General features: G+C 39.2%; 1 protein-coding gene across 1 annotated transcript; it reads left to right on the top strand.

Annotated features, from left to right (window-relative positions):
- The first annotated feature begins 2,659 nt into the window (after positions 1-2,659).
- Positions 2,660-21,602, top strand: PGM2 (phosphoglucomutase 2). Its single transcript, XM_068943211.1, has 14 exons — positions 2,660-2,791; positions 7,082-7,249; positions 8,093-8,199; positions 8,557-8,641; positions 10,118-10,201; positions 11,680-11,873; positions 13,082-13,271; positions 13,949-14,046; positions 16,551-16,731; positions 16,862-16,955; positions 17,849-17,978; positions 19,465-19,654; positions 20,282-20,415; positions 21,211-21,602. Exons 1-14 carry the CDS (start codon positions 2,720-2,722, stop codon positions 21,311-21,313), a joined length of 1,830 nt encoding a protein of 609 aa, XP_068799312.1. The 5' UTR covers positions 2,660-2,719; the 3' UTR covers positions 21,314-21,602.
- The last annotated feature ends 5,207 nt before the right edge of the window (positions 21,603-26,809 follow it).

Raw genomic sequence — 26,809 nt, 5'->3', positions numbered from 1 at the left:
CGTCCTACTTAGCCAGATGCAGGGACACCCTGATCAGCCCTTATAACTCTCCCTGGAATTATTTGGTACCTGGTCTCACTCCGATTCAGACAGAGGTTGACAAAGTCTAGGGAAAAGCTCCCGAAGAGTGAGTGCCTTGCCCTGAAACTCTGGAGAAATCATACCATTATCTCTGTTAGTACTTTGGGAAGTTGATGCCAGCTACCTTGTTAAGCAAGAAAGAGAGTTCAGTGTACTCTAGACCATCCTCTGCCCAAAAGTTGGAAGAAATTAAACTGGCCAAATGGGTGTACCACGGCACTTTCAGAGGATTCCAGCCATAACTCACATTAAGTTATAGGAACTGGTTATACGGAGCATTTGCAAAGACTCTACGCTATAACCTGTAATTGTTCAATTAATGCATTAATAGCTATTCTTTTTATTGGCAAGAACACTGCCAGTTCTCCTGAGTGAAATTCAGTTACCAACTTCCTGTTTTTTCAGTTGAGGTCAGGTCTAGGTCCAAACAAAATAGGTTACTCTGGGTTAAAGAACACTTGCAAAGGATGACAGAAACATTCAGGACTTGTGAACCAGTGTCAGCAGCAAGAAAAGGGCCAGAAAGACACAAAGGCCTGCGGTGCTGAAGGATTATTAGCAAACTGCTACAGGAAAGAAGAGAAATGATTCCTAAAGCAGCCAAAATATTTTGCTGCTTTCCTTACTTCTGGGTTCCACTGATCTTTCACTGATCTCAGAATTTTTCCAAAAGGGCATTTTAAGTCTCTTACTTTTATTGATCAATAGTGCAGAAGGATATTCATTAATGTCTTCACAAATAAAATGTGGCGATTCTCTTGTTCAAAAGCCTTCTGGTAACATATTAATGAACTTAGAAAGGTTCCCAAATATCCGTGCAACTCATTATTTCTATGAAAATTTAACCAAGCAGTCCTCATTGTTGTCCTAATCAGCCATCCATTCCAGCGATATGTAATTTCGTGTATACACAATAATACACAGAAGCAGTACATGTTTTAGCCGATAAAGAATGAGCTAGACCAAACAACTGTAAACTGTGGTTTGCTCACTCATTGCTTGGCAAAATTTGAAAAGATGCTATTTATAGAATATTTATTCACAGATAAACAAAAAGCATGCTTTAACATGAGTAACATTCACAATAATGAGCAAGCTCTTTTCCTGAATGTGCTTTTAATCCTCCTACAGGGAAATGGAGTTAGCAAGCCTCTCACAACACTGAACAGGAATTATCCAGGAAGGCTCTGAAGGGGGGCTGGTGTGAAATGCTGCTGCTTGCTCTCTCAGAATTAATCAAAATTGAGCACTGCGACTGTGACTTTCATTAAGAACTTCCTGTGGTTGACTAGTTTGTCAAAAAAAGAGAAATAGAAGGCATATTAAGTTACAAAGTTAGAGATGAAACATTAAAAAAAATTCAGTTAAAAGTCAATTCATTAAATATTCACCCTTGCACACCTCTTGGCTTATACAGGATGCCGGCTTGTTCAAGAGTGTGTGGGGTAGGGTAGTGGAGGAGAAAAGTTGGAAACAGAATTTCTGCAGGTTATTTCCCTGTTCGCTTCCAAGTGAACGAGACATTATTTGTTCATGTTTTTCTTTAAGGGAAGATTTGGCCACACTGGTGGTAGGAAATCAAAAAGTACTTCGGACGTGGATAGTAATTTTCCTTGCATCCATTTTTGAGTCCTTTCAGTGCTATCACATTAAAGAAATATTAAATAAGAGTAGCACGTACATATTTAATGCATAAAGTGTAAGTAGGTGACTTCGTGTCTATATTTTGCTTACAATCTTTATCCCAGATAGGGGTTACTCAGAGATCATTGCTCATTTCCACTGTCTCCCCCTCTACTCAGCCCTGGTGGGGCCACACCTGGAGTACTGGGTCCACTTCTGGGCTCCCCAGTACAGGAGAGACATGGAGCTCCTGCAGAGAGTCCAGCGGAGGGCTACAAAGATGATGAGGGGACTGGAGCGTCTCTCCTCTGAAGAAAGGCTGCGAGAGCTGGGCCTGTTGAGCCTGGAGAAGAGAAGACTGAGAGGCGATCGCATCAACATGTACAAGTATCTGAAGCGGGGGTGTCAAGAGGATGGGGCAGCCTCTTCTCCGTGGTGCCCAGAGACGGGACGAGAGGCAATGGGCACAAACTGAAACGCAGGCATTTCCATCTGAACCTGAGGGAAAAACTTCTTTCCTGTGAGGGTGACACAGCATTGGAACAGGTTGCCCAGAGAGGCTGTGGAGTCCCCTTCCCTGGAGATATTCAAAACCCGTCTGGACGCGATCCTGGGCAATATGTTCTAGAGGTCCCTGCTTGAGCAGGGAGGTTGGACTAGATGATCTCCAGAGGTCCCTTCCAACCTCGGCCATTCTGTGATTCTGTGACTTGAGAAATAAATCTCAGTAGCCTCACCGAAACGCCCGGGAGAGGCTGCACTTTTAAAAGCAGCACTGTTTTTCCCTGTCGGGCAGTGGTGTGGAGAAGAAGGTGCCCCGCTCCGAGGGGGCGCCCCGAGGCCCAGGCCGGGCCCCGGGCCATGCTCAGCGCGCAGCCCGCCGCCGCTTGCCCGCGCCGGCCACCGCGGCCTCCGCCACGGCGGGCGGAGCGGAGGCGGGACGGGGCGGGGCGGAGCGGGGCGGTGCGCTGCGGAAGAGGGAAGGGAGCGGGGCGGTGGCGGGCGGCCGGCCGGTATGGCAGCGCACGGCTCCGCGGGGGACGCGGCGCTGAGCCGGGCGGCCGCGCAGTGGCTGCTCTGGGACAAGGTGAGGCGCGGCGGCGCGCTGAGGGGCGCCCTCGCCCCCCGCCGCTCCGTGGGGCGGCGGGCGGAGCCTCCGAGGCGCGGCCTCGGCGGGTGCCCGGGCTCCCCGGCGGGAAGGGGCCCCTCGGCTGGCTCGGAGGCGGGAGCGGCGCGGGGGTGCGGGCGGTTGGGGCTCAGGGCGAGGCGGTTGCGGCGGTTGGCCCGCGGGGCTGCCGTCAGCTCCGGCCCTGCCGGCCATCGTGCGCTCCCTGCCTGTGCCCTTCCCCGGGCCCTTTCCCACTGCTGCTGCTTCTGCCCGGGCATTGGCGTTAAGTGGTAGCAGCCCCCTGTTTAACTTAGAAAATATTCTAGATGGCTTCTGTGGATCTTGACAGGTTCTTTGTATCTAGTTTTCAGAGGTATTCAGTTTAAAATAAAAAAAAAATTATGTTGTTCCAAACCTCTTCTGTTACAGGGGAAATTTGTAGGCATAACGCAGCTAAGGCAGCACCGTGCTGTGTTGCACATCTCAGGGGTGTTACGAGTCTCCGGTACCACCCTGTTCTTGTTACGTGAAAATGCATTTCCAGAAAGACCTGTGGGTAGACATCTCAAGACATGTCTCGGCCGTCTTCTGCATACATGCTAATGAGACCAATATTGAAGTTAAACACCTTCCTGTTTCTATTTTCCACATTTCTAAATGTCCCTTTTGCCGTAGCGTTGTTCTGGAAATGCTTATGCGGGTGCTTCCCTCTGCTGATCCCATATCCTTTTTAGGAAGATGCAGGCCTGTATTCTCTCTAGGTGGTCTGCGTTTTTGTCCCTATGCATGAAACACCTTGATTTGGCTCTGTTAGAACACGTTTTGGACAAGTGGCCACAATTAGATCACTTTGAATGGTTGCCCTGTTTTCATCACTGTGCAGATCTGTCTAAGCGCTGTGCCACCTGTGGACTGGTTTGGGAAGTGGTCTTCCACTTGGAGTTTATCAGTGAAAACTTAGCAGTTTTTTGTATTAATTACACGTTCTAAAGGACATAATCAGCAATACCTCAGATTTGTTGTGATTCTTCATGAAAGACTAGTTGACTGGTTATGTGATCAGTTAGCAGTTTTGTTTTTATTAGTTATAATGCAATGCCAAACCAGCTCCTCTTTCAGAAATGCTGGCATCTTACATCAAATCACAGTAAGCTTTTGTGTAGACTTTTTCAGTTAAATTACGATTTTTGAGAAAACAAAATCTGGTTTAAAAGGGCCATTTATTTCCATAAAATAACTTTATTTGATTAATGTTAATTATATGTCTATCTTCTGTTCAATCATTTCATTTTTTTAATTGGTTTTTCCAATTATTTTCTGAGAACCTCCTGAAATGTAATATGGCATCTTTTTTTTTTTTTTTTCCCCCTTAAGGTTAACTCTTTACCAACAACTGTGTCTTTGACCTGCAGTAGTACTTGACTGGTGTGCAATACCTCATTGATGATTGTGCAAAAATAGTGGAGTATTTTCATTTCTCGGGGAGCTTCTACAGTGTTTGCCTTGAGTAACCTCCTGAGCCTGTATAACCCTTGTTCGTTACTCTTGTTAAAAAAAAAAAAAAAAAAGATTGCTTTTTAATATGAAGAGATAGGTTAATGATGATAAGATGCATGTTGCTTACAAAATAAAGTTTGCAAGAACAATCCTTTATGCATGAAAACAGTCATCCTGACTTCACTGGAATTAGTTACGTAGAAGACAGTTACTGTGCACGTTACCAAGCTGTTTCTGTCACTGTATTCGTTACACAAGTGTCATATTTTTCATTCTTTTCGTTATCAAACATAAAGTTAGGGACATTAAAAATAAAACCTGTTTAGCCAATAGCTATTTCTCTGCTTTTAAATTTTATGGGGATTTTTGCACTGATGAAATATCTGTGGTATGTTACTTTAGAGAAATTGCCCTGATCTATTATTCTTAGCACTCATGTTACGAGGTGATGCTTAAGCAAATTGCACTAATAGATATATTAACTCTGTGTGTAAAACATCTGCCACTGTACTCACAGAAGCCAGTATTCTCATCAGCTCATCCAGATTTGTCTGAGAGTGGAAGAACACTGCAACGTGAGAGGCTCAAAAAGGGTGGCGGGAAAAAAGCAGCACTTCCTCCTTCCAATTCAATTGGCTCCTTCTTTAGAAAAAACGGATAGAAATATTATTAGGTTTTGGTTTTGTCTTTTTCTTCTGCTTAAAGAAAAATTCTGTGGATTTTTCACTTTTATTTTTTACTTCGTACAGTAGCATCATACAGTTTCCCAAAAGTTCCATGAGGCTTTGGAAACAGAATGGGAACAACAGCCTGTGCTGTCAGAAAAATACAGATGCAAATTCCTAGGAGACTACAGCCAGAAACAATTATAACAATAATTCTGGAAAAATCCTTCTGCTAGATTAAACAGACTTGGGCTTGACTTTAACCATTACTTTTTATAGTGTTGTGGATATTTAATTGTACTATTTTTATTGTATAAACTTTCATTGTACTCCCATTAAAATCAACTTTGATAATTTATTAATGAGATTCTGACATTCTCATAATGCAATTTTTTTTTTAAATGAGCGCTTTTTCTTTGGCAAATGAGCAGAATTAAATTAAGCCTCCTACAAGGAGGTATCAGTTGCAACAATTCTTACACTAGTAAAATGGTAGTTCCTAACCTGGAAAACAGTAATTCGGAATTGCGTAATCACTTATTGTACCTAGAATTTTTTTAGGAGAAAAAGAAATATGGGCAGCTGATATATGTGTGTATATATATATGTGTGTGTGTGTGTGTATGTGTATGTATGTATGTGTATTTTTTTCCTGTTGTGAGTCCAGCTTATTCACAGAGTTATGTTGACTTCCTGATTACTGTGTTATGCAGTTTGCTAATTGGAAATAAGGGCTCTTCAGCTTTCTGAGTATTTTTTAAATAATCACATCTGTCATTCAGCAATGGTTGCACGGGCCAAAAACAGAGTAGGTGTCCACAAATTATGAATGTAGTGTGATGTTCAGGAAAAACATGTTTTGTTTGGAGGTAGTCTGGACTACGTGGTCCCAGTTTGATGCGCAGAACACTTATATCTTTGTATGCAACTTTACTCCCATGACTACTAGTACATGTGTTCTTCAGCATTTTCTGGAGCTGCAAAAAAATCTTTTTGCCTAGGATTATATGCCTTCCTTTGTAAGCATGCTTTTGTTGTCCGAGAAATAAAGGCTATGATTTTTATGAGGTCCTTACATTGACCAGAAATTAAAGCTTGCAACCTTTTGAAAATAATAATGTTTGTACTCCAGTGTGAAGTGTATGTAATTATGACATGATTAACCTGTGGAGGATGTTTCTTCATTACATAATACTGTTGCCTAGTGACTTGAGTGTGCCATCTGTCCTTTTGGCTCAGCAAGTTACAAGGAATTGCACTGAAGTAAAAATTTCAAGTCCCATATTATTAAAACTGAGATATTGGGGCATGCGGGGCTTTATTAATTCCTAAGTTTGGGAAGAGAGTTAATAACAATTAGATTATGTGATTCATATGCCAAGGAAAGGAGAGCAACTTGGAAGAGAACGTCCTCATCATTCATAAGCATCCTGATGAGACCTTTTACATCAGTCCTCTGCAAAGTCATTTTATTTAAGAATTTAGCTGTAGTTGTTAAGCTTTCATTCTGACTGTTATGCTTAAAGATTTTTACAACACGTATTCCTCTCAAGTATACCACAAACTGTCATCTTTATCTTCTGACTAGTCTGGTTTTACTTAGGCTTGCGTTAGCCAGCCTTTAAGTTCTTGAGGCAAGTATATGATTTTTTTTAAGTTCTACTTGCATTACCACGGAAGTAATAAATATTTCATAATAATCTGCCTAAGTTGCTTTCTGATATGCTTTCTGTAGTTCCTGTGTTCTGGTGACAAACACTTTCTGAACTTCCGAGTTTGTTTTTCTTTTTTTTTTTTTTTAAACAAAAAAATTAGAATCCAAATCTTAGAAATTTTGTCCTTTCCCAAACTGTGGTGTGTATATGCTGCTGTCTAAGCAGCATGTTCACTTAAGGTGATAAATCTAAAATAAATAATAGTAGAAATTGCCCTGACTTGTGAAAGATGTGAAGATGTAGCAAAAGATTTCAAGTTCTTGAAGTGATATGCTATGTTTTTATCCTGAAGTAATCCAGTAGAAGAAATGGGAAAGGATGTCAGTTCTGTTAAGCCTAAAGGTATTAAAAGAAAAAAGCTGTTCTAGAGAACCTGAATTTTGTATCTACAGAATCCAAAAACTTCTACAATAGTGAAGCAACTGGTTGCTGAAGGAAATGCAGGAGAACTACAGAAATATTTTGGCTCACGGATGGAATTTGGCACAGCAGGGCTCAGAGCTGCCATGGGAGCAGGAATTTCTCACATGAATGACCTGACCATTATCCAGACAACCCAGGTATTCTGTTCATCTTCTTACCTCCTATAACTGGTCACTCCTCTGACTGGAAAGGACTAATTTATGAGAAGTAAATGGGTGTTCAGTGGAGTATTAAATGTTTAGCTATTTACTCAGTTCTGATTTTTCAGAAATCAGTTAAATAATAGTAGAGTTAGCTGAGTACTGATCACTGAAAACATGCAGAGAGAAGCTCTAAAGCCAACAAACTGTCTTCCATATCTGATATGCAATTGGACTTTTACACAGCTACAGTTAAGTGGACCAGTTAATGCTGTTGTAACAAGTACAAAAAATGAAAGGTAGGCAGCATTAGAGTAAACTTTACATATTCTGAGTTTCAGTTTACATAGATGCAATGAATATATTTACACACACACACACACACACACACACACACACACACACAAAGTAGATTTACTTTGTTTAAAAAAAAAAAATTTAATCACGGCAGCCTGGACTACTGATGTATCTTGTCCTAAACAGGTATCATGATTAAAGATAACATTCAAAAACTGAAATACTGGCCCTTATGATTACATTTTCAGGTCTCATATGAGGAAGCGAACAACTAAATCATTTCTCAAAGTCTGCAATTCAGGCTGATCATACTAACTCTTTCTTTCTGGAGTTGGTTCTCATTTTTGGAAAAGTACGTAAATGCTGTCAGGCTTCACTATATGGGTTTGAAGGTTTTTGCTCTCTCTTGGTGTTTATTGGCCCTAGACAAGCTGAACTCAAATCCAGTTCAGTGCTTTCTGTACTCACTTTGCTGAGAAATCATCTTACTGCAATGATATGTTAAATATTGAGTTAATGAAGTGGCTTTGTTATTTTCTTCAGGGATTTTGCAGATACCTTGAAAAGAATTTCAGTGACCTGAAAGAGAGAGGAGTTGTGATTGGTTTTGATGCTCGTGCCCATCCTTCAAGTGGAGGTAGTAGCAAAAGGTACTTTTGAGGTATTACATATTTTGTAGCTGTCTCACATAATTCATCAATTTTAAAAGCTGTTTCAACAGGACTTTACCTTTCTGAAGATCAAATTAAGATGAGGGATTTATAGTATTTTTATATTCTGTCAATGCGAAAGTAGGTTTTTGTAGTTTTGCTGTGTCTTTTGGGAATAGGGAGAGAACAAATATTTTATATGAATCCATATAATAATTTGAACTGTTGTGGGTTTTTTCTGTGTTGAGGTTTTTTTGTTGTTGTTTTCTCAGTGAGGGACAAATAAACTGTGAATTCTAGGCAACTAATTAGTGAGAAAATGAATATATCTCCAAGGTATCTTTTCTTATTGTTTAGGTTTGCAAGACTTGCTGCTAATACTTTCATCAGTCAGGGAGTTCCAGTTTACCTGTTCTCTGATGTAACGCCAACTCCTTTTGTGGTAGGTTTCTCTATTATATCTCTCTACATGCACACAAATGCTGTCAGTTATTTAAAAATTAATACTTCTACTAAAGAAAACTAAGTAAATTGTTTCTGATGTGTAAGCCTTCTAACTGCGGTTATTTTTATGCTTGTTTCATTAGTTTTATGCTTGTTTCACTATATTTACTTTACAACATACACAGGACTAAAAGGAAGAGGCTTATTAGAATGTCTGTGACAGTGGGACATGTTTCCATGTTTCATTCCTGCTTTCAGGCTTATTTCTTGTTTATGGCATCTCATAGTTTCCTGACCGTTGTGGAGAAGTGATGGGAGTGCTTTTGGGACTTTTCGGAGCCCTTTTATTATCCTATTTGCTTCACTCGTGCCCCTGTAGCTTCTTTTCTTGTCCCTTGAACTCAGCTTAGTCCTTGATGCTGTACCCTGTAATGAAGCAGCGTGCATTTAACCTCCAATTTTAGATCAGTTTTAGTTGAAACATACTTTGGACTGAATTGGTCATACAGAAGATGTTAAGCATGAAAATGAGCAAGCTTGAAACTTGTATTTTTTGTTCTTGTGTTTTTTTGGGGGGAGAGGGGTGGTGTTCATCCAAAGAAGTATTTAAAAAAAAAAAAACAGGTTAAGTGCGGCGGAAGTTAATACTGTTATAGAATGTGTCTGCATTTACACCATCGGATCACTAGATGTCAGTGCTCTGGAGCAATAAAGGGAAAAAAAATTACCTTTACACTCAACACAACAGTTTGTCTTCTGTGAGTCCAGTTATTCCAGTGCCTGCTGTAGACATAGAACTTAGTGAGATGGAGACTTGGTGTGTAGTGTTCTTGTACTGATACAAATTTTGATAGACTTAGGATGAAACCCTTCATAGGGCAGCTCAAAACAGTGTTGCAAGAGCTACAGTTGATTGTCTGTCTCTTCCATAGAGAGCTAGGTCAAAACTCAAGAACTGGACTGCTCGTCACCAATAACGCTTAGTTTTTAACTAACTCCTGTTTTGGACTAATCTCCAAAACAATACCCCATTGTGGTTAAGAAGAGAGTTTACTCCAAGGACTTAAAAGGACTTAAAAGACAGTAGAGATTACATTGCTCTGCTTTTAATTCTTTCTACGCTAAGCAGACTTCTGTCAGTACCTTTAACAGGCTTTACCCCCTTTAAAAACCTGAAATATCTCAAGTCATTCTACAGTATGCAAGACCTCTTTAGTTTCATTCTATAACAACACTTGTGGTCCACAAAGCATCTGAAAGAACACTAAGAATATTTAAACTAGAAAAACGCACGAAAAATAACAAGTGAGGCCTAGAGGAGCAAGTACTATTTAGCTTCTGCTCTAGGGAGTCAGTCTGCAGGAATCGTTTCCTGGCCTTCTTTTTATTTAGCAGTATGTAACAATTGCATGTGAATGAGAATAAAGCTGCTTATAATATTTTGCACCTTTCAGATAGCTTTCTATCGTTACAGCCATACACAGTAACTCATCTGAAGCTCTGTGCTGGAATTATGGTTACTGCTTCCCATAATCCGAAACAAGATAATGGTTACAAGGTATTTCTGCATGATATATTTTCTATTTATATGTATTTTTTTGCATGTAGAGACATTGCCACATACTATTGTATGTCCAATCATGTTACAGAACAATAGAATTAATCGTTTATTCTTGAGATCTCCTTTTAGACATGTGTTGGGAACCTGGTAGCATGTTACACTGCTAATAATGTCAATTAATGTCTTAAATCCAAAACAGAGGAAGATAATTAATACCAGTGCATGTTTTGGAACACTTTAACATATTAACTGATCTGCTTCCAAAAAGCATTAGTAGTTAGATTCATTATTTCAAAAGATCTCTTTACAGTTACAAACACAGAAAACTAAAAAGTGTGGAACCTAATGGCTTGCTTGTACAGAACACTCTGAAAAAACTTCATTAATTTCATGGAATCTCGCTTCCTTTTTCTAAATGATGCTATTGATCAGTGTGACCTCTCCCCCGCCCCAATGTTGCAAGAAACAAATGGTACCGAAAGCCATGGTTTTGGGGCTTGGGGGTGGGGCTTGTTTTGTTTGGGGTTTTGTTTTGTTTTTGTTGGGTTTGTTTTGTTGCTGTTTCTGATGGAAAGCAGATGAGCTGCCAGTCTGCCAATCTTGTAGCTGGGCTATTCATATAGAGACCGTTTCCCAAATACAAAAATGGAGGTAAGGGCGTTTTGTTTGATAGAAAAGCAAGATATTCACGGGGATCATTTTTTGCTTTCTCTACTTTCAGAATTCTGTGTCTTACGGTTTAAATTGCTTTATTTTTTTAATTTTTCATGTATTGGTCTTGGTAGCTTTTCCACACACTTGGAGGTTTTAACATTACTTTTTTAATCAACTTCAGTTTTTGTTTAATTTAATGATCTGTATTTGGGCTACATATTGTTTATGTAGACCTAGATGCTATTAGGTGCCTTTTTTTAAATTCGTGGTCTGTAGATTTGTGTTTTGTACATCAGTAGGGGAAAGCGTGCAAATAGCTAGATAGAGGCAATGAATAAAAAGGAGAACAGTGAAAGTCATGAACACCTTAACACTGAGTTGAATCTGTGCTTGCTCTTGTGGCAATGTGGCTGCTTTACGCAACTGCAAGCTTTTCATGCCTTTCTCCTTAAGGATTTTTTGTCGTAAGTGTATTTTATTCTTACTAAAAAAATCTTGAAAGGAAAAAGCATATATATAATATTATATCTAAAAATCTAGGGGAGCGTTTATCGTGTATCATGGGCAAGTTATCAATTCTAAGGCTAGCAGACAGGCTGATATCTGTCTTCTTAGTAAATGAGCTGAATCTCGTTTTGTTTTTCATTGTGGACTTTAATTATGGATGTGAGAAGAAACACTGAGAATACTAACAGAGGAATACTATGGGTATATTTTAGCTGCATTTCCAAATTTAATAGATTGTAGCCAACAAAAAATAGCAAAGCTATCTGTAGGATACTGATGACCAAAATAATCTCTTATCCTATTATATCACTTAGGTTTACTGGGAAAATGGTGCTCAGATCATTTCCCCTCATGACAAAGGAATTTCTGAGGCTATTGAGGAGAATCAAGAGCCATGGCCTCAAGCCTGGGATGACAAACTTGTTGACAGCAGCCTGCTACTTCGTGATCCGTATGCCACTATCAGTAGGGACTATTTCAAAGACATACAGAAACACTGCTTTCACAGGTAACTGGTGCTAACTTTGTTAAGAATAGGGGAGTTTCCGTTTAGTTCTAGATATGTCAGCATAGTGGCTTAAATCGATGTAAGTCATGGCAGCCACGTTCCTGCCACGTTTTCTGATTCTGCCTGTGCCTTCTTGTTACCTTTTGTTGTAGTACCGGCAGCTGTGTGACCACGCAATATGTCGGTTCATAAAGCTAGTCTGGGAGAAATCTAACCCAGCAAACTAAAATAAGTTTTTTGTTATATCATCTCCCTGTATTAGCATGACTGTGCATCAAGCAATTGCCACAGCGAGATTGGCGGTATCTTATGCAGCTGAGGGTGAGCTGTGACAGTGGCTTTCCCAAATTAATGTTGTAGAATTCTATCTTTAAAATGAACTTCCAGTAGATAAGGTGAGCCAGGCTGTTAAGCCAGTCCTGAAAAGAGGAGCTCTTGCTCTGTGATGCTGGCTTTGGGTGTGTTCCTGGTGCTCTTGGCAGCCTTGCACAAGCTGCTTCCTGTCGCTTACTCAGCAAAATCTTATTCAACAAATTAAAATGCATGTTTCTCTTCACAATTAGCAAGTAGAGTCAGCTCATGGATTAGATGAGCAGCAACCTGTTAGATCTGCTTATTTAAACGAAACGTTTAACCACCACTAACCATGTTCTTACTGTTTTGCTAAAAGCTTTGAAGACAGTATTACTGGAAAGCCAGGACTATGAGAGAAATGATGCTGCTTTTTTCAGAGTATGAGTTAAAAGTCTTTTTAAGAATTTAAATGTCTTTATGTAAACCTCTGTAAAAACAGAGGTTTTTACATTTTTCTAGTAAAATACTTCATATGAATGAATATATTTAAGGCATGGTGTTGCAGGTTGTAGGAGATGGTTTAAATGCCAAAGTTGGGGGATGAACAGCCTTACTAGTAAGCTGCATTTGTTCTCCACTTGCCGCCTTTGAGGCCTATAGAGTGGAATCTATAAAGGTCTATCTTATCTAACATCCTGGTATGTGTAAATCATTTGAATATATAGAGTGATTTGTAGAGCTACGAGATTGGGCTAAACCTATTTTTAAGCCATTAGTTTTAAGAACCTCTCTTCCTTATTTTTACAACTTTAACAGTACTATAGAATACTTAGTCATATCTGTTATTGAAATAGTGAAATTGTATACAGAATATTCTTCAAAATTAAGTTTCTTATTAATCCACTTGATTCCAGGAATATAAACAAGGAAACAAAGCTGAAATTTGTTCATACTTCTGTGCATGGCGTAGGTCATAAATTTGTGCAGTTGGCCTTCAAGGCATTTGACCTTAGCCCTCCTTTTGCTGTTCCGGAGCAGAAGGATCCTGATCCAGAATTTCCCACAGTGAAGTATCCAAATCCTGAAGAAGGCAAGGGTGTGCTGGTAAGTAAATAAATAAATATATATATTTTAATAATTGTAATGTCTGTCAAAGTATTTCCATTTTGCCAACAGTCATAGCTATGAATATTGATCAGAAGTGTATTTTTATTTCTCTTTTCATGTGTTTTTACTTATCAAAGAGTTAACTGGTTAATTCTTTCATTAACATTTATAACTCTCTGTGAACCAATCAGATAATAATTAGCTATAATTTAAAACTGTACTTTGTTCTGCTCTCTAATGGAATGTGCTCATAGAATGAAGTGGGTTTAGGGGACTTTCTTGCTCTTTATTTTAAGATCGTACATTTTCACAGTCATTTTGGAGAAGTTTTAACAAATTGCATCTAAAATATGAGGACTAAATTATTTTGAAACAACAAAAGGAAAAATGCCTACAGTCACTTTTCTCGAAGGAGCCTGTTGTATCTAACTAGCTTTTAAATCAGCCTGCAAAAATAGAATGATGTAGGTAAAGTTAAATATCCTCACTCTGGGCACTACTGCTGCCAGGTTTATATTCTGTGAATTGCTTAAATATAAATGAAGTTATATTTAGAGAGACATCATGATTTTGTATGTTCAAGATGAAATAGAGAAAGTTATTTGAAGTATATAGAGTAAAAATATTATTTAGGAGAATTAATGCTCTTCTGGTGTTGCTTACCATGTTTCCAGACACTATCTTTTGCTTTGGCTGAGAAAGATGGAGCAAAAATCATTTTAGCAAATGATCCCGACGCTGATCGACTTGCAGTGGCAGAGAAACAAGAAAGGTATGATAACAACAAAATAAAAACCATAAATATTAGACTTAAAGGCCAGAATAATTGGGGGATGCTTGTTACCTGTGTTGCATAGGAAGACAGAACGAACAGTCACAGTATTCGTTTTTGGACTAAAAGTACATAGACATGTGAGAGGACAGCATTAAAGCACACCATGGCAGTAAGTTGAAAAAAGATTAATTATAGACAGTGCACAGAAGTCTGAATAAATATTTGACATTTGCTGCACTTGCAGTATGCACAGAAATGTGAATTGTTATGATTGTGCTATACCTTTCTAAAAGTAGATTTTCAGATAGAATTTTTCCACAGAAGACTGAAAAACATTCTTTAATACTGTGTTTATTAAAGAATAACTCATGAATATTCTACAGAGCTTTTATAGTATCTTGATGACTTCAGGATCAGGGAAAATCACTGTTTGTTAATATGAATCCCTTATTTCTCAAATACTGTTTCAGACTAAATGTTGTACTAGATAAGGTAGGATAATTATTGGCTGATTTGGGCCTCTCTCCCTCTGTTCCCAGCTTCTATACAAAACATTATGTACCTGCAGTTCACCTTAAATTTTGTCAGTGTTCATTACTTCTCAGTAGAGCCATTTGTTCTCTGTTTTTAAGTAAGAGGTGCATAGCTCATCCTTTTTAACTACGTATACCCTATCAAAGAACAGGGTCATAAAAGGTAAACTTGCCAGAACAGGGACTTCTCATTTGTCATACGCTCATACATGGAACGTGCGATGTGTAGGTTTCTTCGTGCCCCCTAATACCATGGGCCTCTACAAATCATTTGTATTTGTATATAGTGTTATATTTGACTGAAAATAAGCTGGATTACTGCACTTGACACCTCTACTTGCAGATATGGTGCTTTCTTTTCATCTAGCTTGAAGAAGCAGAAATTAATCTGGACAGTTGTAAGCTATAAATCTTTAATAAAAGTAAATGTTAGGCTTTCAGTTCACAGAGCAGAACAAAGATTCACTGCTGAGTCAGAAGCAGAAATAGTGTAAATGAATTCTCTCTTCATGAGAGCCAGCAAAGCAATACAAAATTAAGGTAACAGTCCTTGGTACCCATACCTTGAGATGGACACTTGCTACGTGTCCTCAGTGGTTGCTAATGAGATAAATATTTGAGTCTGAATCAACTATGCAAATTCCAAAACCCCAGTAAAAAGGAGACAACACAAGTCTCCCTTTTTTCCTCACCAAATAGCCTGATTTGGTCCTGTAGCAGCTTCAGAGATGGTGGGTTTTGGGGGTGGGGTTGTTTTAACTGTTTATCTTCACTGTATGAACTAAGGAGACTTTTCTGCCTGTAGAAGAGGAATGGTCTAGAAAGTCACTCTTTCTGCTCTACCTTTGAAGACTGACAGTAATAGCTGGAATATTCTCGTTCGAGTATTTTGGCATGTGCCAGCCTGGGCCACAGTTACTTCAGTAAAACGTTATGTTCTGCAGAGCTGAATCAGATAACTTTAATCAAGATCAGAATTTATCATCTGCTAGCACACCAACAAATATAAAAAGAAAAGCATAAGAAAATACTGTTAGCCAATCAGAAGAACGTTCCATGTGGCAAAAAAATGGCAGAGAGACAAAATGGTGTTCTCATTCTTCTATTTAATTGTTTAGTCGGCCTTAATTATCTCCTAAATTTGGGTTCTGTGTCCTCCTCTCCAACTCCTGCTGAAGCTATTTGTACACTACTCAGACTATTAATATAGGCTTCTACAGCATCTGTACTTCTTCTTTGACAGAAGCTCCTGCTAGAGCATACTCTCTCAGCTAAATTGCTGCTGTGCAATACTTTGTGCCTGTTGGCATCAATAAATGCAGGAGACTGAGTCTGCTTCTCTTTCACAACAGGTACTGTTTCTGTAGGTCTTGATTTTTGTCAGTTTAGTAGTGCGTTTGTTCCCTTTCACAACTGTGTTTTTGAGCAATTTTGACATCTGTCTCTCTTGCTCCTCAATTTTTCTTGTTCTCTCAATAGATTGCAAGTCAACTTAAATCACTTTATATTTCCCTCTGAGACTTTTCCAGTCTTCTTCCATGACCCATTGATGTGTTTGTGATTGAATAGAAAGTATTTGTAACTGAGCCAAGTGAAAAAAGTAATCATTGAGAATTGTAATTTTTTATCTCAGTGCTCATCTTAAACATTGTTTTTTTTAATTTGTAGCTGCTGTGTGGGTGGGTTTTTTGTTTTTGTTTTTTTAATATGTTGGAAAAACCACTGTTCCATCTTTGGATAAACTCCTAAGTTGGTAAATATGAGGGAGGAGGAAGGTAACCGCTTCAGAATTCTTTGGATGAGGTAATTTTTTGTTTGTTCATAATAAAACACGTGATATCTTGTTACTCTTAATTGGAATTTTATTTGCTAATTTCCTTGTATGTAAGAATCGTTAGATTTTCTTTTGTTCAGTGTTATCATTTGAATTCTTATACTTTTCTTTTTTTTTCTTTTTTCTCTTCCTAGTGGTGAATGGAAAGTGTTTTCTGGAAATGAGTTGGGAGCTCTTTTAGGCTGGTGGATCTTCACTTGTTGGAAAAATCAAAATCAGGGTGCTTGTGCTATTAAAGATGTCTACATGTTATCCAGTACTGTTTCTTCCAAAATTCTGAGAGCAATTGCACTGAAGGAGGGTTTCCACTTTGAGGTGAGCTGTTCCGTGTTATTCCGTGTTTATTTCTTTGCTTCTCTGTACAGTGTCTTACATGTTTCTAAAATATTTGCCTACCCACTTCCTGCTCTGCCCCCTTTCCTTCTCCTCCCACACATTGCTTTAGGAAACATTGACGGGTTTTAAGTGGATGGGGAACCGTGCCAAACAGCTCATGGATCAGGGGAAAGCTGTGCTATTTGCATTTGAAGAGGCTATAGGTAAGAAAAAAAAAAAATTATGTTCTGGTACCCTGTAAAATAATGAAAGTAGGACAACTGCAAAAAGAGTCCCTTCAACACAATAGATGCACGTATCTAAATGATACAATACATTCTGATTATGGGTATTGACTGCTATTACTAGCTTTTTTTAATCCTGTGTATCTATTTAGTGCCAAGTATGGTGATATGAGCTAGGTGGATCTTCAACAGCCTTGCTAAGTAGACAGGCTGTAGATTCTGCACACACTGGGGGTTTTTTGTTTGCTTCTTTTTTTTAACAAAAAAAAAGCTGTAGATTTCATAGACAGTTTAAAAGCGTCAGCTATAGATACTCTAAGCTTAAAAGTGAATTAAAAAGAAAACCCTCCCCCAAACATACCATGCTTATAAACTGAAAAGACATGAGTAAAAGCTGTGAATAAGTGAGAAGGAAGTTATAAAGCTATAGTGCTACTTCCTGAGTATCTCAGTACTTGAAAACCAGTGGAGAAAATGACTCTTTCATGGATAGTTACTAGCACTACCATGTGCTGTCATGGGTTGGTAATCACATTTGAGACAAACTGCTGCATTTAGGTTTTTCTGTCTTTCATGGCAGCTCCGAAAGTACTCGGGAGACTGTGTCACTGATATGACATAAAACTGTATCTATGCTGTAAATCCATTACATAAGTTGTTTCTTGAAATATTGACGTTAACAATATTGATTAGAAGATAATATTTTTCCAGACTGTATTGAGAATAATTTTGGTTTAATTCTAAAATGGCTGTGGTATGAAAATATATGTTTCTCCTTTTAGAGATGTTGGTTTGATTAGTTTTCAGTTTTTTCTCCTGTGTGTTGTCTAGTTTCCTCATACAAATTTCTGCTCGTGTTTTTGTTTGTTTAGGGTATATGTGCTGTCCTGCTGTTCTGGACAAAGATGGTGTCAGTGCTGCTGTTATAACTGCAGAGATGGCTAGCTTTTTGGCAACCAGGAATTTGTCTCTATCTCAACAGCTGAGAGCTGTCTATAATGAGTGAGTCTGATTATAATTGTCTAATTGTTAGATTTTCTTCATTCCACATACTTCAGTTAATAAGACTCGGTAGCAACCTATGGTATATGAGGAAATAAAATAAAGTACAGGAGTCTGTTAATAGCAATCTTCTAGAAAGCTCTGCGGTCTCATCAGCACAAATATATTTGAGTTAATTTTGTGTAATTTTAAAGTATTTTCCAAAAATAAATGTTACTACTTTCCTGTCAGCTAATGAGATTTTCAAGGCATTTTTGTTGTTGATCTGGGAGCACTGAGAAGCTGTGCTCTTGACCTCAAATCTGTCTGCCTCTTGCACAGAAGATTGTTATTTTGGCCAGCAGTATCCTTGAACCCTAGTCGTCATTGTGCCTGTTGCTGCATAAACATACCGGACATGAAAAAACATAATGGCAGAATGGCCCCAAGTAACTGACATATTTATGCTACCCATAAAAGCAAGCTTGCTTCTGCCCCTGCATGTAGGGCTACTTCTGATTAATTTACATTTAGCTGTCTCTAAAGTCAGGCTTTCTATTGTATTATTCTGCCTGTCTTTTTTTGATGGATGGTATACTTTGGCTGATTTCTCTTTCTGCTCCTGAATATCAAAGTTTGAGCTGATTAAGCAGAACTGATATGACTGGTCATAACTATTGGCTGCAAACAGCTGAGTGTCCTCATGAGAGCTTTTAATATGAGGCTCTACTATTTTTTTTTTTCCTTGTCTGGGAGATGTTCAGTATCTTCACAGACCTAAGGAAATCAATAGCCAAGATGGCTATTAATGGCTATTGGATTTCATGTAGGGGGAAAAGGAGACTGTTTGGTTTGGTGGGTTTTTTGTTTGTTTTGGAGGAGGGTGGCTGCGCAGTCTGGTAGACGTTCTCCCTCCACCCTTCTTGTCTGGTAGAGTCACTAGCAAAGGAATGGTAGAACCTGCAAAAGACTTGTGGAAAACTCCAGCCTTGGAGTTTACCTCCTGTTTAGCCAGTCCTCAGATGTCTTATTTGCATGCAGCAACTCGCTTGTATCTTCAACTGTTTAATAACTAATCAAGCAGTAAAGGTGTGCTAAAACATAACGCATAAATAAATCGTGGAATTTATTGCTACAGACTGACGTACATGGCAGAAGTTCACATGGGTTCAGAAAACGGGAAGACAAGTGTGTTGCCCTCCAGTCAGACATCTTATGTTCTCTTCCTGTGGTGGTTAAATTCCTTAAAGGTGTTAATGACCTTTTCTTTTTTTCTGGTTTAGAAGTAAACTTTCTTATTTTTAATCATTTAAAAATGTACAGACACTTTATAGTGTATGAAGTAGAGCAATTAAGGGCCTTTTAAAATAGAAAGGAGAAAATTTATGCTACAGTTGGGTGATCGTGAGTATACATTCTTGCTCTTACAAAAGATGTATATTGTGTATGGTGTACAACTGGAATACAAGGACTGCTTCTTCAACTCATTATTACTGTGTCTTGACAGATACGGCTTCCATATTACCAAAGCATCCTATTTCATCTGCCATGATCCTAAAATTATTGAACAGCTTTTTGAGAACCTTAGAAACTACGATGGAAAAAACACTTACCCAAAATTCTGTGGCAGATTTCAAGTTTCTGGAATAAGGGATCTAACTACTGGGTTTGACAGCAGCCAGCCAGATCAAAAGGCTGTAAGTAGGTTTTTTATAATGTGTGCAATCATAATGTATGTATGCGCACATATCTATAAAAATACTCTTCGAACACTCTGAAACGCATTACATTCTGGGTCTTAAAGTGGGTCAGATTTGGGATGCTTGTTTTGTCTTGGCGGGGAGAATCAAGGTTGATTTGTTTAAGATGGCAGCTTGTAAAAGGAGATAAGGATGATCTTGCAATTTACTACAATTTCCGCGGATTCTCTTTCCTGTTTTGACAAAGCAGTCTTGAATTGTTTTGTTGTAAGAGCAAAGCTAAACTGTCTGCTGAGATGTGGCTTTGGATTCTTTAGTCTTCCAGGATCCATGTTTGTTTTTCTTTATGGGAAAGCCTATCACAGAGCTTTTTCTGTTTGCAGTCAAAATGTTGACTCTACTTGAGATGAGCTCTCTAGTAGTAATGAATAACCAGATTCCAGACTGAGGGTAAGACTGTCATTTGCCTTACTGTTGTCAGAAGACCACAGTGATGAAGAAAAGAGATCAAAACTTCACTGATGTATTAGTTATATTATGTGATGTCATACCATGGGTTGCATCTCCTATTCATCACATGTAGTTCTTTTCAAACTTCTTAAAAGTTATTCCTTCTATTTCTAGATACTTCCCACTAGTAAAAGTAGCCAAATGATAACATTTACTTTTGCTAATGGAGGAGTGGCCACTATGAGAACCAGTGGGACAGAACCAAAAATCAAATACTATTCTGAACTTTGCGCACCTCCTGGAAACAGGTATTGTCAGTTGTAGGATTAAGTGTTGTCTAATAGTGGTTGTGTGGGGGTTTTTTTTGTTGTTTTGGTGAGGAAGAGAGCTCTCTGTGATCAAATAATATTAGTATAACCATTTTATTCTTTTGCAAATGAGTAACTATCAAGCTTTAATTCTGCAAAATTTATTGAATCATTGTTACTGAAATGTATTTAAAAATGGTTTTTACCTTCAGTGAGAACACAATGGCTTCCTTGATAGTGCCTTAAATGAAAGTGGATATTTTCCTGCTATTTGATATATATAATATAGTTGTTTCAAAGTTACAGAACCATATGTAAAGTGTTCTCATATATTATATACCGTTACTACATTTAGTCATTGTATTCTTGATTGATAGCCTTGGAAATCATTTCGTCTGAAAGATGAGCAACCATTAATCACTGTAATGGTTGTAATGCTTTCTTATAGATGAAAATTCACCTCAAAATCCATTACATGTATTATAAACGTTACTGATTTCTTATAATGATTATTAATGTAATAGAACTTCTGAATTCAAACCGGCTGTTCATGTATTTTAGATTATATTGCGGTGGTATGCTTGTCCATGGTCTTAAGTGCCTCTGTTGGAAGTAAACATCAGTGCATCATCACAAGAGGTTTTAAGAAATCAAGCATATTACTTTTAGCGTTAATAGAAAATGTTTGCCTAAAACTAGACTTCAGATTTTAGAATTGCCCTTAGACTGGAAATGTCCATTTTTAACTTCTTCATTGTGACACTTTTTTGTATTTGTGTGGATTTTGTTTCTTAGTGACATTGAGCAGCTGAAGAAGGAATTAGATGAATTGGTCAATGCTCTTGAAGAACATTTCTTTCAACCAGAAAAAAACAATCTTCAGCGAAAGACAGAGTAAAATAACAACATGTCTAGCTTAACTGCATTTGGTTTTGCAGCATTAGAAGTGCACTATTTAAGATGTAAGGATTTTTAGGACCAAACATCTGAGAATTCAGACTGAAAAGCACTTACGCTTTTATTAAGATGTATTCTGTGTACTCCTGGGTCAGGTATCTTATTTTGGAAGGGAATTACCTTTATCCTTAAAGGAACAAAAAAGACCAATCAACATATGAACTAAAAGTTGTCTGCAAATGTATTTCAGTCAAAACTTGTTTTAATTAAATACTGTAAGTCATATCCTATTTTCTGAAGTGCAGCCTGTTTTTTATGTACTCTGATAATATTATGAAATTTTACCTGGGTTTAGGGTTGTTTGTAATGCAAGAGCTTCTGTTAACAAGAAGCACTGGAAACCTATGATGAAACTTTGCTGAACTTGAGGTAATGTTTTGGGTATAGTGATCTCTTTTTTTTTTTTTTTTTTTAAACCGCTGGGAATTTTAGCCCAAGTAAGAAAGAAATTCATAGTGAATTTGCTGGGTAGCTTCTGTTTGCCTTAGGAATATGCATCATATTCCACATTGGAGATAGTAAGTGTACTAAACTGCTTTTCCTTAGAAGTCTAAGCGCACTTCAATACTGTGAACATCTCAAGACCCAATGTGCCTATCTAGTCCCTTTCTGTTACTTCATTGAACTAAGCATAATTAGGTCAATGTATACCTCAAAATTTCAGAGGCCTATCTTATTGTATCCTATCATGACTGGGTGCGTACTGCATGTCTAATTTAGAGTAGAAGTTTATATCTTGTTGCATGCTGTCATCTGCATTTGTAGAGCAGGTTATGTAGAAGTTACTAGTTGACTTTATTAATACAGGTTTTTCTGTGTTTTCAGTAGTTGTTTTGGATATAAGTGTAGCTCTAACAGTCCCAGTACTTCTTGGGTAGAGAAACACCTTTGCCGGAATTACTTCTGCTATCCCATGGAAAAGGACTAGTTGTCAGGCCAAGCACAGCTCAAATTGAGTAAGCTATTCATAAGAGAACAAATTTGCCATTCAACATCCACTAAATACTAGCTCACCTTTGTAGTTAAGATAGTTGTAAAGACTATCTGATACCAGTTTTCACCTTACGGACTTTAGAGTTACTGTCAGAGAATTCAAGGGAAGGTGTAGTCCACATACGCCTTGGCTGTCACTTCAGTTTCTCCCTGCTCCTGAGTCAAAGGCAGCATCTGAATCATTTGTCCTGAAGTATGTCTGTGTGGCATAGAAAACTAGTTTCAAAAGAAAATAGTTAGAAGGGTACTGAGGAAACTGAATATGCTATTAGTCAAATCCTGGTCCTTTGGAAAAGAAGGTTAGGGAGGTGGTAAGATTATTAGTCTATGCAGAAAGTGCTTGTTCTCATCCTCCATTTTCTCTATTTCTTTAAACTAAAGATAGGACGCATTTTCGTTGATAAATGTTTATTTGGTGCCTTGGATAATGTGGTCCATATTCCTGAATAGGACCTTAGGTGCTACTGAATGTAGTAATAGCTGCAAAGGAAATCTCTACATTGGTTTCAGTGCAATCAGTTTTATCACATGGCATGAAATTTTCTGCACGTGTCAACTATCACTGTCCCTTCCTTCTGAAAAAAAAATCCGAGCACGAGTCTTGCAAAAACAAATGAAAAAAAAACCCTCCCAGAAACCCCCTTTTCAAAAGCACATGGAAGCTGATGCTGTGATTTTAAAAAATAAGTATACTTTTGATGACATAGAACCATATAGTATATATTCTATGATGAGAAATCTACCCTGAAGATTAGATGTTGTTTCTGGTGTTGGACATACACAAAAAAATTCTGAAATACTTGTGTTATGTTAGGTATGCTAAAACAAAGCATATTCGGCATGTTGTAAATCTGAACTGATTCTTGAAAGCAAAGGAGTACTTCTTTTAAAACTTGAGGGCTGAATTCAGCATGTTTAAGACACTGGATCACCAGTCCTCTTCCACCTGAGCTTGAGGCTAAGCAGTCTGTTAATTTGATTTTCTACTTGTTTTGTTAATGAAATATGAAGGCAGCATTAGTAGTCCTACAAAATGATTTTTTTTTTTTTTGTTATCTTATTTTGTCCCTGGGAGTACGTTGAGAATATTTCAGTCCAGCACAGCGCTCATCATCTAGAACTGAGATCAGAAGTGGTTTCAAGGCAGGCTATTAGAAGGAGGCATGAAAAAAAGGGTGTATCTTGTTAAGGAATTAAAATAGCAATACAACAAAGTGGTCACCTCTAGAATTTGAGATGTAGTCCAAACATGAATTGCTTATCAATAGTGAGGTTCACTTGTTCTATTTCCTCTGCTTTCTCAGCACTTGTGATGCTGGGTTGCCAGCTGCCTGAGAACTAGAGTAGTAGATATGAGGTACAAATCTGAAACCAGAGTAGAAATGGAGCTGACAAATTGTAGAAAATGCGTGCAGTCAGGTTTCTAAAGTTTCTGTGAGAAGATTCTATATGGCAAGAGCTGAGAAGAGAAATTAAGCAGGAACCTTGTATTACTCCTGTACTCAAGCTAGAAAACAAGGCAGGAGGGAAATTGCTCCCATGTGCTACTGCTCCATCTTTCTTTACACATAGGTTTAAAAGAAAAGGGCAGAAGGATGAAGAGCAAAATGTAAAATCAGGGCACCACATTCTCCTCATTTGTCCTTAATTTGTGCCCCCTGCCATTTCAGGTAAGAGGGGTCAGTCCTGGGTCCAGTCTTGTTCAATATATTCATCAATGACCTGGAGGAAGGGACAGAGTGCACCCTCAGCAAGTTTGCTGATGATACTAAACTGGGGGGAGAGGCTAACACACCAGAAGACTGTGCTGCCCTTCAGAGGGACCTGGACAGGCTGGAGAGGTGGCCAGAGAGGAACCTCATCAAGTTCAACAAAGGCAAGTGCAAGGTCCTGCACCTAGGCAGGAATAATCCCATGCAGCAGTACAGGCTGGGGGTTGACCTGCTGGAAAGTAGCTCTGCAGAGAAGGACCTGGGAGTGCTGGGGGACAACAAGTTAAACATGAGGCAGCAGTGTGCCCTTGTGGCCAAGAAGGCCAATGGTCTCCTGGGGTGCATTAGGCAGAGTGTTGCCAGCAGGTGGAGGGAGGTGATCCTGCCCCTCTACTCAGCCCTGGTGAGGCCTCACCTGGAGTACTGTGTCCAGTTCTGGGCTCCCCACTACAAGAGAGACATGGCACTACTAGCGAGAGTCCAGAGGAGGGCTACCAAGATGATTAGAGGACTGGAGCACCTCTCCTATGAAGAAAGACTGCAAGAGCTGGGCCTGTTCAGCCTGGAGAAGAGAAGATTGAGAGGCGATCTCATCAACGTGTACAAGTATCTGAAGGGGGGGTGTCAAGAGGATGAGGCCAGCCTCTTCTCCGTGGTGCCCAGCAACAGGACAAGAGGCAATGCACAGAAACTGAACCACAGGAAGTTCCATCTGAAGCTGAGGAAAAACTTCTTGACTGTGAGGGTGACAGAGCATTGGAACAGGTTGCCCAGAGAGGTAGTGGAGTCTCCTTCCCTGAAGATATTCAAAACCATCTGGATGTGATCCTGGGCAATATGCTCTAGGTAACCCTGCTTGAGCAGGGAGGTTGGACTAGATGATCTCCAGAGGTCCCTTCCAACCTAAACAATTCTGTGATTCTGTGATTCTGTGAGCCTTTCTATGTTGAGCATCCTCTGCAGAAGATATGCTATGCTTTTTTCTTTTTTTTCCTCTCCTTTTTTTTTTTCTTTTAAGGAGGGGGTGGTAACAGTCAATCTAGTGTGTAATGCTAATAACACACCATCAGTTCTGGCAGAATAGTTAGAAGGATGAAGCCATAAAACTCAGGGGGAAGTAGAATCTGGTTTGATAATTTCAAGTTATGACTTTCATTCACAGCCATAGTTAACATACTTTTTATAAAAAGTAAGTTTTTATGCGAAACTTCAAATCTGTCTGTATTATATTCTTAAATGCCAGGCTCTCTATCCTCAGTTTTTTTCAGTACACCTTGAAGACAGCACTAGGTATGCACCTGGGTATTGGGAAAGCACCTGCTACTTTTCTCCTGAAAAGAGCAAGACATTTCTCAACGCCATGGTGGGAGAGATGCACGTAACCACGTAACATTCATGTTCAGCTATGAGTTGTTGCAGCCTGCAAGCAAATGTGATCGCCTCTTCAAGGAGTACAATTTCTTATCTGGTGGCGCTAGGTTGACTACCTGCCTTCCAGGTAGTCATCCACCACTTCCTGGTAGCAGCCTGTCACTCCCAGCCTGGGACATAATCTACTGAATGTCAGTGACTTTCTCTGGCCCCATTTCAGGTTAAAGAAGAGGAGGAGGAGACACAGGTTCACGGTCCCTAGAACAGAATAAAGGGCCCTATTTCAAGATCCTGGCTATACAGGAAAAGGAAGGGTGAAAGTTGGGCCTACACTTGACTTTCAGTCTTGGTTTAGCGAGTCTAATGTGCCTCGTTACTTAACCACAGAATACCCTTGCAAAACAGGGTTTCCTGCCCTGCATTGCACCCTGGGCCTAAGCAAAATAACTTTGCAGAAGCTACTAACCCAAATCGCTTACTGCCTGATTAGATGACATCTGTCAGTGCTCCCAAGACTGACTTGTTTGTGGTATCCAGTCTCTGCATGATCATCGTGGATTGAGGGTCAGGATTAAAACAGGCTACACTGCAGCAGCACCTGTGTCAGAGGACAGGTTGCTAGGGAAAATACCATCTCCGAGTTGTGCATAATCTTCCAGTGTGCTAAAGACGGAAGCTTATTGAAAAGAAAATGCCAAAGCAGGAGATGGAGTACGCATATACTCAGTAGCATCAGTAGGCAGAGAACAAGTGGTGCTACAAAGCTGTGACGTATGGTGGGCATGATGCATCCTGTACTACCTGTGATGCTACCTGTGTGACAGTCCTGCCCCATTTGTACTTGACCTAACCTACTGTGGGGACGGATGCACTGCACTTGACCTGGCCAGCCATGTTGATCCGTGGGGTGGGATCCCCACGTTCGTGGGGCCACAAGCTGGAGAGTGCAGAGAGAGGGGCAGTCCAACAGGAAGCAGGCTGGGCAATGCCTTCGATTTGGGCACTAGTAAGCTCTCCACAAGGCACGGGAAGATTTGTGGAGCTGTGCAAGCCTGTAGCTCTAGACTTCTTTTTATTGTCATTTGTATGGTGGGAGGTTTTGCATTTCTTTTGTTGTCAAGTGTAGTAATGGACATTTTACTGAATTCATGGGCAAGGTTTGAAGTCAGAGTCACGGTAGGCTTACTCCACAGCCTAGAGAGGCACGCTTATTTTACAACTGCCTGTACGCGCCAAGCCTGCATCTGGATTTTACTAATGTTTCTTTCACAAAAAGCCATCTGTATTCAACCTTGGCCAGAGTCTGTCAAGGTGCCTCTGTCTTGAGGGATGCTAAGGAAATCCAGATGACCTTCTGTCTC

The sequence above is a fragment of the Struthio camelus genome, chromosome 4, assembly GCF_040807025.1.
Source record: "Struthio camelus isolate bStrCam1 chromosome 4, bStrCam1.hap1, whole genome shotgun sequence".
Taxonomy (NCBI): Eukaryota; Metazoa; Chordata; class Aves; order Struthioniformes; family Struthionidae; genus Struthio; species Struthio camelus.
Note: the sequence above shows the minus strand (reverse complement) of the source record. Positions and strands in the feature narration are given on the sequence as shown.